The sequence below is a fragment of the Dermatophagoides farinae genome, chromosome 5, assembly GCF_024713945.1.
Source record: "Dermatophagoides farinae isolate YC_2012a chromosome 5, ASM2471394v1, whole genome shotgun sequence".
Classification (NCBI taxonomy): domain Eukaryota; kingdom Metazoa; phylum Arthropoda; class Arachnida; order Sarcoptiformes; family Pyroglyphidae; genus Dermatophagoides; species Dermatophagoides farinae.
The window spans coordinates 3595970-3609620 of NC_134681.1; the positions used below are offsets into that span (position 1 = coordinate 3595970).

At 31.5% G+C, this 13651-nt stretch overlaps 3 protein-coding genes across 4 annotated transcripts; 2 read left to right on the top strand and 1 right to left on the bottom strand.

Annotated features, from left to right (window-relative positions):
• The first annotated feature begins 127 nt into the window (after nt 1-127).
• Nucleotides 128-1507, top strand: LOC124498680 (uncharacterized). Its single transcript, XM_047062470.2, has 2 exons — nt 128-447; nt 525-1507. The coding sequence occupies exons 1-2, from the start codon at nt 167-169 to the stop codon at nt 1339-1341; spliced, it is 1098 nt and encodes a 365-aa protein (XP_046918426.2). The 5' UTR covers nt 128-166; the 3' UTR covers nt 1342-1507.
• Zw (glucose-6-phosphate 1-dehydrogenase Zw) lies at nt 1323-5324 on the bottom strand. 2 transcript variants are annotated; one of them, XM_047062459.2, is made up of 5 exons: nt 5162-5324; nt 3190-4198; nt 3095-3132; nt 2695-3027; nt 1323-2616 (listed from the first exon to the last, which is right to left on the bottom strand). In XM_047062459.2, exons 2-5 carry the CDS (start codon nt 4105-4107, stop codon nt 1527-1529), a joined length of 2379 nt encoding a protein of 792 aa, XP_046918415.2. In that variant the 5' UTR covers nt 4108-4198; nt 5162-5324; the 3' UTR covers nt 1323-1526. The 2 variants fall into 2 exon arrangements, with proteins under 2 accessions (XP_046918415.2, XP_075587273.1); XM_075731158.1 differs by having other exon boundaries at nt 3190-4138; nt 5162-5223.
• Nucleotides 5325-6697: 1373 nt separating this feature from the next.
• On the top strand, nt 6698-9242 carry PIG-Q (phosphatidylinositol glycan anchor biosynthesis class Q). The gene is made up of 4 exons (XM_047062462.2): nt 6698-7346; nt 7408-8163; nt 8241-8530; nt 8601-9242. Exons 1-4 carry the CDS (start codon nt 6832-6834, stop codon nt 9017-9019), a joined length of 1980 nt encoding a protein of 659 aa, XP_046918418.2. The 5' UTR covers nt 6698-6831; the 3' UTR covers nt 9020-9242.
• Nucleotides 9243-13651: the final 4409 nt, after the last annotated feature.

The window sequence follows — 13651 nt, forward strand, 5'->3', positions numbered from 1 at the left end:
TAAACAAAATAAAATAAAAAAATAAACATCTTATATTGTGCCATCTATCGCTAGATAATAAAATCATGCAACAGCAATAAATATGAATAACTTTTCGTCTATAAACTTGGCTCTTGGTCTGATATTCGGCTGATATTGATGATTGAAATTCATAAAATAACTGAAAATGATGAAACCATTTAGAATTCTTATGATTGGTAATCATTGTCAATGGATGATTGGCCATAGAATTTCGTCATTTAATCCATCAAAGAATATCGTTAGATTTGGCTTTCAGCCTGGGCGATATTATGGTTCTAAGCGACCAAATGATTTCATATTTGATGGTGGCTATTCGAAACATCTTTATCCATTGATTTTCTCAGGTGTTTGTTTGTCCTGGTTTTCATTGCATACAGTGTTCAAAGAAAAAATTGTCACATTAATGGAAGTACGTGATACTATTCAGTAAGTAACAGTAATAACATTTTTTGTTGATGAATAAATCATCTTTTTTCAAAAAAAAAAAAAAAAAAAAAAAACAGAAAGAAACAATCGAAGCTACCGATGAAAGTGGAAGAATTTGTATCCGACACAATAGAAACAAGTCAACTTGATCAATCATTGAAACAAGTACTACCAGCATCATTTTATCTATCAAATCAGATTGAACCGATTACTTTAGGCACATTTCAAACTCATTTCGGTGCCTCCATTTTATTGCCATTCTATTTCCAATATGACAACATTGATCAAGTGGACGATAGTTATGTGTGCCAAGTGCTTCGTCTCAACTATTCACTATTGTCTCAAGATGAAACAGATGATGGAAAACCTGTGCTGGAACATTTGAGACAATGTTTGATCATGTCTGCTGATGCTAAACGTTTTGCTTTCACTTCATTAATTCACAATAATTCAATGCCAGCTGGATTCTATGCAGAAATTTTTGGTCTTTTTGTTTTACCATTTTTAGCTAATGAATCGGCAAATCTAATGCAGCGACGATTACGACTAAAAAATCCGTTGATAAATGTGATGGCTTCTATTCTGGGTTATTTTAGCTACTACATGATAAATCCATTGTTGAAACAAACACAAACTCGTTATGGCCATTTGTGTGTATACAAATACGAACCATCAGATGTACAAAAAGGTAGCAAAGAATATTTCGATAAATTGAAACAATTACAATGGATAATCGATAAATATGGTGATGATCATCAATCAAAATCAAATTCGACCAAATGGCTAATTCATATACTACGCAGTAGTACTTATTATTCATTCGATCAACAACAACAAGATTGTTGTCATTTTGAAAAAAATTTACAATGGTCAAATTTGTTTTTTTATACATAATTTTTATTATTATTATCAGTAAACTAAACAAGAAATACAGGATTTTTTTTTATTTCTGTAATGAAACAAACGTCAATTATAATTATGATAACAACAATAAACAACAACAACAACAACAAACAACGACAACGAAAAAAAACGAATAAAAATACAATTTCTGTCGTAGTGTGTGCTCTTTTTTTTTGTTACTGAATTTTGTTTGTCTCTGATTCATTTGTTTCTGGTTTTCCCCATTTATAAGTACCATAAAATCGGAATCCATTTGCAATACAAAAATCATCAGCCTGTTTAGGACCACGTGATCCATATGTGTATGGTAATGGAACCACTTTTTTCGTTTCAATTTCTTTGAGCAATGGAGTAAATATACGCCAGGCTTCACGTAGTTCATCGGTACGTACGAAATGCATTTGTGAACCGGAGAATACATCCAATATAAGTCTTTCATAAGCATCTGGTAATACAACATCTTTGTATCGACTACGATATGTCAAATCAAGCTCAGTCTCTTCCAAACGGAAAGTCATACCAGGTTCTTTGGTCATCATTTTAATGTAAACGGCTTCACCTGGTTGTACTCTAATCACCAATTCATTACGACGGCATTGGCCTTGAAATATGTCACCAGGGACATCACGAAATTGGATACGAACTTCAGTTTTACGTTCATTAAGTGCTTTACCGCATCGTAAAAAGAATGGTACACCATCCCAACGTTCATTGTTAATCACGCATTTAGCTAAACAAAAAGTGGCCGTCAAAGAATCATTGGGTACGGTTGGATCTTGCACATAGCTTTGACGAGAATCTTCAGTCTTGCCATTAGGATCAGAAATATATTGGCCAAGAACAACATCGTCTAGTGACAATGTTTGCATACAACGTAATACTTTCACTTTTTCATCTCGTATATCTTCGGCACTTGCTGACACTGGTTTTTCCATAGCAACAAGGGTCAAAATCTGTAACAGATGATTTTGCATTACATCACGAATGATGCCAAAATTGTCAAAATAACCACCACGACCGGCTGTACCAAATGGTTCTTTGAATGAAACCTGAATTGACGCTATGTTCTCACGATTCCAGATTGGACCAAAAATACGATTAGCGAATCGCAAACCCATCAGATTCTGTACCATTTCTTTGCCCAGATAATGATCAATACGATAGATTTGATTTTCGATGAACAGACTGGACAAATGTTTGGACAAAGCTTCGGATGAATCATAATCACGACCAAATGGCTTTTCGATAATGATACGATTCCAGCCACTGGAAACAAATCAATAGATAAACAGATGTGTTAGGAAAATAATGTTCAAAAAATGTATCGATTTTCACATTACTCACTTGTTGGACATACAGTGATTATGGATGAGTTGTGTGACCGTGCTAAAAACCGTTGGTGGCAATGCCAAATAAAAAAGATAATTGCAAACCTCATTCGGATTGGCCAATTCACGGACAGATGCCTGCAATTTGATAAAATCAGCCGCATCATCATAAGATCCTTTAATGTAAAGATTTTGTTTGAGAAATTGATCAAACAATTGTTGTTCGGCATCATTCTCTATACGAATATATGGTCGCATATTGTTGCCAATGTTTTCCACTGTCAGATTGGATCGTGCATAACCAACGAATACGGTTTTGGCCGGAATTAGATCATCTCTAAATATTGACCTTGAATTTATGATGTGAAAAAAAATTGATGATTAAATTGATTTGTTTATCATTTTTTACAACCTACCAAAGTGTAGGATAAATTTTCTTTTTGGCCAAATCACCCTGTAAAACATAAACAATCAGCGAAAAAAAATTATCGAATCGAATCAATGATCATACCGAAGCACCCATGACAAAGAAAAGATGATGATCGCCAACCTGATAGTTGAGCGATTCTCGTATCAAACGTAATGCATCCAACGATATATCCATACTGTCCATTGGTGATGTCGATAAAATCAGTGATGATATTGTTGAATATTGATGATTAAATGTTTTGTTGCTTGTAGTAGCTTGATTATTATTATTAAGATTAAAGCTCTCTTCCAATTCAAATTGATCGGCCAATTCTTGTTCAATTAAATCTTTATCGTCTTCTGATGATGATCTCACTATAATTGAACGACAATCTTCATCAATTATTGATTTTGGCTTCAATGTTTGTTGTTGTTGGTGGTGGTGGTGCTGGTGGAGCGGATTATTGTCTGAAGAATCTGCAAAACGTTCAGATATAATACTCGATTGATCTGGATCAAGATCAAAATGATGATGAAATGAAGAAGAAGAAGTAGAAAATGAATAACTTAATGTTGATGATGCTGAATTATGATGTAAATCTTTGGGAATAAAATTTTTCCACTGTTGTTGATTATTATTTGTCACTGTTTCTTGTGATGTTTGTTGCAGTGTTAATAATTCATTTTGTTCCAATTTATTTTCACTACTACTTTGTGTTTGATTGTTAATGATTGACGGCTGTGACGATTGCAACAAATCGTTATTGATATTGGTGGTAGTGGTGGTGGTGGTGTTTGCCTTCGGCGAATCTATCCAAAGCTGTTTATCACCGGAAAAGCTATGATTATTGCCAACACCATTAGCAACAATCAATCCAACGGCTGAATTAGTGGCCGAGGATATTGTGGCTAATTCAGGATTCGTTTTATTATTACGATTACGATCGACAGTGGAGACACCACCTGTTTGACATAGACCCATGACGAACACCACACCAAAGACATTATTTCTATTGGCCATTCATATATTATCACACTATCACACTATTTCTCTAATTTTACTAAACAAAAATTAACAAACACACACACATGCAAACACTGAATTAATCTGACTTAATTTCCGGTTTAATTTAAAGAGCAAAAAAAACAAGTTAATCACGAAATTAACCAAGAGAATACACCAGAAAAAAAGGAGATGATTATTTTGTTGTTGTCGTTGTCGTTGTTGTTGAATTAAAATATTAATTTCCATTGAAAATCATTATTGAATTATTGATCGACAATGATGATCAAAGCAAAGCAAAACAAAACAAAACAAAATATTCATGCGTTCAAACACATGAGAGTGAATGAGGTTCCTTTTTTTGTTCATCGTTTCATTGAAAACAGGTCAATTCAAATGTAAGATTTTCAGAATTCGGAAATTTAACAACAACAACAACAAAAAAAAACTCAAACAATTATCGATCCAAAAATGATTATGATGATGATGATGATGATGATGATTCATAAATCGACAACAATCGTCTGTCGTTTGAGCTAACGATTTTCAAATGACTGACTCATCATCATCATGTGTGTGTGTGTGTATTGTATGTGTTTATGTTATTTTCTTATGAATTTAGATCGATAATTATTACATGGTTGGCAATGAAAAAAATTTTGAAAAATAAAACACACACACACTCACACAGATACACAGAGAGACATACACAAAACCAATTACTATCTCTATGACAATCTATTTTTTTTCAACATTGAAGAAAAACAAAGAAAATCGATAATCAGAGAGAGAGAGAAATGGAGAGAGGGTGAGCATAAGCACCAAGAAAAAAAAACCAATTCAAACAACTTATGACTCTCTTTATTTTTCTTTCGATTTTTTTTATTGCTTAAATATGACCAATCAATTTAAACAATAACCAAATAACAAAATAAAATAAAGCAACCGAAAATCATTGTTGCATCAAACGATATTACGAAAGATTGAACAAATTCAAAGACGTTTGGATTACATACACACACACACACCATATTATGATAATTGTCAATTGATTAACATACAAATCACTCACCTGATGAATGAATGAATGAATGTGATGATGATTTCACTTAATGGTTAGCCTAGTTGATGATTAAAATCATCATCTAGCTTTATATATCAGCTCAATGAATGAATGAAAATGAAAATGTTTGTTTCTGGTTGAGCGGTGTTTCCATATATATATAAATTTTATGATGATTCCTTGTTTTTTTTAAATCATATATATCCTGGGCGTCTTATTTTTTTTGAAAAAAAACAACACAAGTTTATCGGTGTTAGCGTGCAAGCCAAAAGAGTAAATGATGATGATGATGATAGTTGTATGATCAAGTCCTTGAATTTGAGAAAGTGAACAAGAGAGAGGATTGTCATCGAGATGGATTGGCCAAGTGTTGATGGCTGGTTTTCATTTTTTATTTTTATTTTTTTTTTGTAAGTGGAAAGCATTTATTTGATTCTCTTTTTTTCCAATCAATTTCCACACATATACATGTTAACGACGACCACCAAATCTTTTCTATTTTTTTTTGTTGTTGTTATTGGCTCTGCTTATTCAGTTTCTCTGCTTATTCGATGATGATGATCATTCATTCATTCATTGTTTGATTATTGTTGCTGTTGTCAACGGCATCATAGTTGATGAATATAAAACGGGGAAAAAAAATTTTTTTTTCTTTCTTTTTCTTCAAGAAACTTCAAGGGAAAATGGGCAGAATTGGTGACAAATGATGACAGTTATTATTGGTGCTTGTGTATATTGTATTGTGTACAGGTGTAGTTTGCCGACTAAACTTGAAGTTTTTTTTTATATATTTGCTTGATATAAGCTAGCAACAACAACAGCAACAAGGACAAATCTGTCATATAACGAAATCATCATCTGCATCCAGTCATCACTAACACCATCATCATCATTTCATGCATACATTAACTTGGATTCTTGTTGTTGTTGTTGTTGTTGTTGTTGGCCACATAAACCTTTGGCAGCAAGAAAAATTTTAATTTTTCCTCATATAATTTTGAATTATGTTGTAAATTTATGAGATGAGATTTTTTTCTTATTTATTTTAGCTGTCAATTTTTTGTTTCGAAATGATGATTGCTATCAGAAAAAAAAACAAATAAAACAAAAATTTGATGATGAGATGAATTGAGCAAATATTTACATGGCAAATGCACACACACACACAAAACAAACTAATCGATCGATGAATCGATTAAGATTCTTGTTTCTATAGAATCTAGATTGATGATAATAACATATGATGATGACAGTATCTATCTATATAGTATATAAAAGCGGTCTCTATTGACAGATTTTGTAAACACAACATAAATAAACAGACAGACAGACCGACAGCTCTTTTACCTACACTCATACCCCGCTTAACGCTGCCCCGTTTAGCGCTGATTCGATATAACGCTGTATAATTACCCTACATTGCATTACATTGTTACATTGTATATGAAGGGTAAAAATGCATTATGTAAAGATAGCCCCGCTTAGCGCTGTTTCGCTTAACGCTCAGAATTTTTGGAACGTAACCCCCGCGTTAAGCGGGGTATTACTGTATTTCATCAATGATGATGATGATGATGATGATTTTATTGTTGCTCATCATCAATAGACCACGCCATATATTTGTGTGTATATCTGGTGGTTAGATGAACTAAAATAGTGAAAAAAAATTTTTTTTTGCCATGGATCCATTACAATGGATCAATATATTCATGTCTGATCGATTAATGGTCAACAATGTTGATCATTCAAATGATGATGGTGGTCTTTTAGTGTTTGGCCATTATGAACGTAGTATTGATGGCCATGGTCTTAATGTAAACATTACGGCTACATTACGACAACGATTCAACTCATCGATAAAACAATCGTTAATGAAAAATGATGAAATCGATAATCTAGTCTGTTTGGGACAAATAAATATACTCAACGATTGTTCCAATCTTACAGATCACATTAATAATGGTGATGATAATGAAATGCAAATGTTTGGCTCGGTTTATTTGCAATTGACTATGCGACAATCCACTAACAGCAACAACAACTATGATGATGATCAATCATTACCATATCATCTTAAATCAATCAGATTTATGGGCAAACAATTCATGAATCTGGATAAAGTGTCCATTATTCTATACGATGCATATCGATTAATGCGTTGTCAATCATTTGATCTTTATACACCGGGCAACAGGTTGGTACATTGTGACAAAACATTTCTCTAAATTAATTAACTAAATAATAAATTTCTTTAGAATAGAATTCCTAAATTTTGTTTTGAAAAGTCTGTACGATACATCAATCTTATATGAAAATGGTTATCATCCTAAATGGTCAACAAAAAACGACAATAATGATGCGTTGAATGACAATGATATCTATTATGATTATATGATTGCCAGACAATTATCCACAACATTCATCTATTATTATGGCCAAGCCAAACGATATAATAATCAAAAATCAGCCATTTGTGATGATTTTGCCACCACATTGACTTCTGAACAATCTAGATCATCATTACGATTACCATATTTTATTCTCTATTTATTCTGGTTATTGGATTTGTTGACATTCCATAAATCATTGTTTATTGCTCAGTTAAAATTTCGTTTACTACAAATTCGTTATATATTGAATTTGGCTAAACAATCTCCAAACAAACAATCATTATCATTATGTAATCTATTGTTTGCCATCATTTTTGATCATATATTAGGTGTAATGGCAATATTACTTGTGTTTCGATATACAAATCATTCACATCTGATGCAACTAGTCCATACAAATGTTGGTTTATTGTTGAACAAAATCTATAATCTATTATTATTGTTACAAAGTATGCCAGCCGGGCTAAAATTGAATCATCCATTCAATCAAGCACTATCTCAGGTTATGTTTTATCTAATTTATCTATGGCAAAATTATATGCTCATATTTCAAAAACTTTTTCCTGCAATGACAATTTTTGCCTGTTATTTTGGTATATTTGGTATCACTTTTACCATTAGGTAAGTAACCAAAATAAAAAAATTAACTAACCATAAATGGAATATATATATATTAATCAGAAAACAAATCAATCTAGTTTATTATCCGATCTATTCAAAATGATTACCGTACACATTTTCCTGTTCTATGGTTATACATCACGTGTTTATAATTTTCAAACAGCCGGCATTATATCATTATGGCGATTGTTTCGTGGTAAAAAATATAATCCATTACGTGATCGTATTGATTCATATTCATATGAAAATGTTCATCTTTTTATTGGAACAATATTATTCACTGTATTCATATTTCTATTGCCCACCGTATTGATGTACTATGTTGTTATGTTGATATTTCAATTGATTATAATTGCCATCAAACAATGTAAGTGTATATTTGATATTCATTGTCATTATGTATTCATGTTCACTCTTTCTCTCTCTCTCATTCATAGCTCTTTTCTTTTTCATCGATTTTCTTAGCACATTACCTCTTTACACTGGATGGTTATGGCTAATCAATTCTAACATTGTTTCTGGTCGAATCTATTTTCGTAGAATGATCACCAACAACAACACTAGCAAACGTCATGAAAGTGAAATTGGTAATCACCGTAAGCCTGCCATTTTTCGTATGGAAACATTACCTGATTCATTTATGAATCTATTCAATGGCCATAGTGATTTTGTAGCTCGACAATTGAAACAATTTTTATTGAACAATTCTTATCGTAATGTACCATTGTTTAAATGGAGCACATTTTTCGGTGATGTTATACTTGGCCGAAATGTTGGTGAAAATCTACCATATTGGTTTTCATTTTTACTCATGTCTATATCATTATTTTTGTTCTATCAATTTCTGGAACCTTGACAATGAAATAGAATCAAACATTGCCACAGCAACAGTGTGATAGATTTTCACTCGCAATCCAATTGTATTGTTGTTATTTTGATATATATTGCAATTACAATTTGTCCATTATTGTATCTGTTAAAGTACCTGTTTATAATTTATTTTTTTTTTACATTTTCAATGTCCGGAAATGAATTTGAAACAAAACAAAACAGAAAAAAATTGAAATTTCAAAATTCAATTTCATCACATCCTTGTTTTTTTTTACTATTCACTCATTAATTCGTTCACACAACGAATGTTTCAGTTGATGGTATTCTGATGAAAATTGTGCAATCCACCAGCCACACAAATATAATTAATTTGTTGGTGTGTGTGGGTGTGGGTGTGTGTGTGGTTGTTATTGTTGTGTTTTTCTGTTACTGTTTTCAACAAACAGATGGCGTCCGCGGATCAAGTTTAGCGTCAGCGGTTTTTTTTTGAAAAAAAAATCGGTGTCACCAAAAAAAAAAAAAAAAAAAAAAAAACAAAAACAAATAAATAACCCGAATGGGAAACATAATGATTCTGCTTGATCGAATTTTCATACAACCAAAAGATTTTCGTATATAGATAAATTATTATATTGTCGTCGTAGAAACTTTTTAATTTTATTTTTATTTTTTTTGGAGGGGGCGTTATTAAAAATGATGAATGATGACTACACAAACAACAAAACCATGTAATATAAGCAATGTCCACCGTTTTTTTTGTTATTGTTGTTGTTGTATTTATTTGTATAAAATGTTTGTCCATTTTCCAAACTAACGAAGCAAATCTAGAAAATAAACTAATTTCAAGCATGAAAGATTAAATCACACATATATTGGCTAGTCATGGTGGTGGTGGTGGTGATGATGATGATGATGATGACACTATTTATGTATGTAATTATTATCATCTGACAAAAAAGGGGGTTTTTTTGTACAGGTTTGCACACACTGATCGATATGGTTACTGTGTGTGTGTGTGTGTGTGTGTGTCTAGGTCATTCAAAAAAAATGGCAAATTGTCATGTGGACCATTGTTACCTGTTACAAACACACACACTCGCACATTTTTTTTGTTGTTGTTGTTGTTACATTAATCAATTGGCCTTTTTTTTGAAAAAAAAACACACACACACACACACAAAGTTGTCACACTGGAGACAATCAATTCAAGTTGATGAATAAACAATGAATGAATTTTTTCAAATATTTACATTCTATTCAATCATCATGATCATGATCATGATCATCATCATCATCAGATGCACTCCATTGGAGATGTTGAATTTTGTTTTTGTTTTTCTTTCTAAATTGCAAATGTTTGACCGCAATGTGTGATAATAATCATCATAATGTTTTGATATGATGTATTTATTATGGCCACATGTATATGTGTGGGAAATTATTTGTCAATTTTTCCATCAATATACAGATGATGATGATGATCATCATCATCATTATCATGTAAATGAGATGAAAGATATATGAAAAAAATTTTCAATCACATTCTAATCAGATGAAAAGAATGAAATAAACAACAAATTATTATCGGTGTTATTGATTTTATATTGGTATTTGTTATTAAAAACAAACAAAAAAAAATTAAACGATGATGATGATCATTTTAAACCTGGAAATACAAAAAAAAATTTTTCAAATTATTGTTGCTGCTGCTGTTGCTGTTGCTGTTTGTTTCCGGATGTGAACAGAAAAAAATAAGTGATAAATAGCTTTTAAATAGTCGTTGTTGTTGCTGTTTTAATCATTTGTCGATTTGTCGGATTTGTGAATCAAGAAAATATTTTCATTTTTCGGCATGGATGATGAGCGGTGGTGGATTATTATATTATTATTAAGAAGAAAAAAAAAATCCGTTTTGGTTCATTTCGATTAGTTCGACTAAATATAAGTCAATCAAACGCAATGATGACGATGATGATTAGTTTATGTGCTTTCATCCAAAGGTGTTTAAAATGTGTGTGTGTGTGTGTGTGTGTGTACATAGCCAGATAATAATAACGATTGGAAACAAATATATCGATTTGTGATCATTATTGGTGATGATAGTCCGAAATTGTTATGAAATAAACGTTTGAAAGTTGAAAGTTATCAAACGATATACTTTGGCGGTACATTGATTATGAGCTCAAAGACCGTGTTTTCGTTTAGCTTAATTATAAAAAGATTATCGTCCATTAAATGTATTTATTATTAATTCAATTTGTCGACATACACACACACACAAAGATTATGATTTATAAAAAAAATAAGGGCTTTTCCTATATGTCTGTCCATGTCAATCAATCTGATGATGATGAAAAAAAAAAATTTTTTTTTCCGAAATCATAAAATGATTCAACAATATTGTAATATATTGACCATAGGGAAATACCAACAAAACGCTATTACATAATCAATCTAATCGATTGATCAATGTTTATGCACTCCAAGTATTCAATTTCATTTTATTTCAATGATGATGGTGGTGGTTTGAAATACCGATTTCGATTTTTGACTTTTTTTTTCCTATCATAATCACACGCACGCACACACGCACACACAGACATAGGCCGATATTTGGGCCGGGAAAAATTTTTTTTTTGTGACCAAATATTAAGACAGGTTTTTTTTTGTTTGTTTCTGTTGTCGTTGCTTTGTTTTACATCACTGTGTGTGTGTGTGTCAGTGGCCAACTTTCAGGAAATATCGATCTATCTGTCTGATGCCTTGAAGCTGACTCAAAAAAAAAAATTTTTTTTTTTCAAGCTCATTTTCATGGCAATTTTTTTTTCAACGACAACAACAACAACAACAACAACAGAACAGAAAAAGTCAACCCGAAACCAAACACAACACGAAATTAACTGTGCGGCCATCTTGAATAGATTATTTTTCGTTAAGAGATATTTATCTTTGTCGTTGTCGTCGTCATTATTTTGTCTGGAAAATGTTTTTGATCATCATGTGACATTTTCACACGTAGGTCAATTCTAGTTTTTGTTGTTGTTGTTGTTGTTGTTGTTATTCACTTTCAATCGATTTTTATATCTAATCAAAATAAATTTTTCATGATGATAATGATGGTGATTGACCACAAAGAAAACAATGAAAACAAAAATCATCATAACAATCTGAATCTGAATGAATAACGATGGAGAGAAAAAAAAACATGTGAATATAATTGCTAGTATTATGAGAAATGAGCACGTTTCCAACCGTCAATTCTGAACGCACACACACACACACACACACACAAACTTACACGCGACAAGAACTGAAATTGTCTTTCAAATAATAAAGTGTGATTATTGTTCCACAAATCCAATAGTTTGGTCAACTTTATTATCATTTTCTTTTATCAATGGCCATAAAATAATGGCTTGATTTTTGTTGGAAAATTTATCGATTCTCCAACGATGAATTCATCCACTTTCATTCTCTCTCTCTCTCTCTCTCTCTCTCTCTCTCTCTCTCTCTCTCTCTCTCTCTCTCTCTCTCTCTCTCTCTCTCTCTCTCTCTCTCTCTCTCTCTCTCTCTCTCTCTCTCTCTCTCTCTCTCTCTCTCTCTCTCTCTCTCTCTCTCTCTCTCTCTCTCTCTCACACACACACTCCGTTGTTGTCACATACGTGTGATTACCATGTGATTATGGTGATCATCAAACACGATTATGCACGTCCATTATGATGATGATCAATTTGCATTTTATTTAGAAAAAAAAAATTATATAAAAATCTTTTATATTTTAAATTTTAAATTTAAAATTTTTTTTTTTTGCGTTCAAATTGTTTTTTCATCATATCATTTGTAGATATATTGTTTAAATGAGAGAAAAGAAAATAGTGAAAGAAAAGAAAATTTTTCATAAATCATCTCATCATATGTGAACAATAACAATGTGAAAACATTATCATAGCAATGATGATGACTAAAATGTCTTTGAATTATCCATTTAAATAATAAAGAAGATGATGATGATGATGATTAACGGTTACTGTAAATTTTCAGCAGCAGCAGTAGCAACAATATATATATATCGCTTGCAGCCATGCTTATTATCTATGCTGGTCATTTTTTTTTTTGATTTTTTGATTTTTGATATTCATCAAAAAGATTTCTATATAATTTCTTTACTTTGATAGCTTCCTGACATGTGTCGAAATTGTTGTTGACAATAGTCAACCAAAAAAAAAAAAAAAATTTTTTTTCGATGATGATGACGGTAAGACACGACACGCAACACGTGTTTTTATTGTTGCTGTTGTTCAAATAAACAAAAAAGACATTTATTTGGCCCTGGAGGTGTACTTTATATTTATATATATAAACAAAAGCCGGTTATCTTGAATCCAAAATACACGACTCTCTCTCTCTCTCTCTCTCTCTCTCTCTATTTCACTGTCTATTTATCAAAAAAAAAAAAAAAACAAAAAAAACAAACAAACCCACAGAGAGTTTTTGACAATACAGCCAGCTATTATTTTTTCAAAAAAAAAAAAATGAATTTATCCAAATGAATAAATAGATGATCGGGTGTTTATTTTATTATATAAATAGGAAATATATCAATCAATCAATCGAAAATCATCAAATCATCAAATGTAGTAAATAATCAATTGTTTGG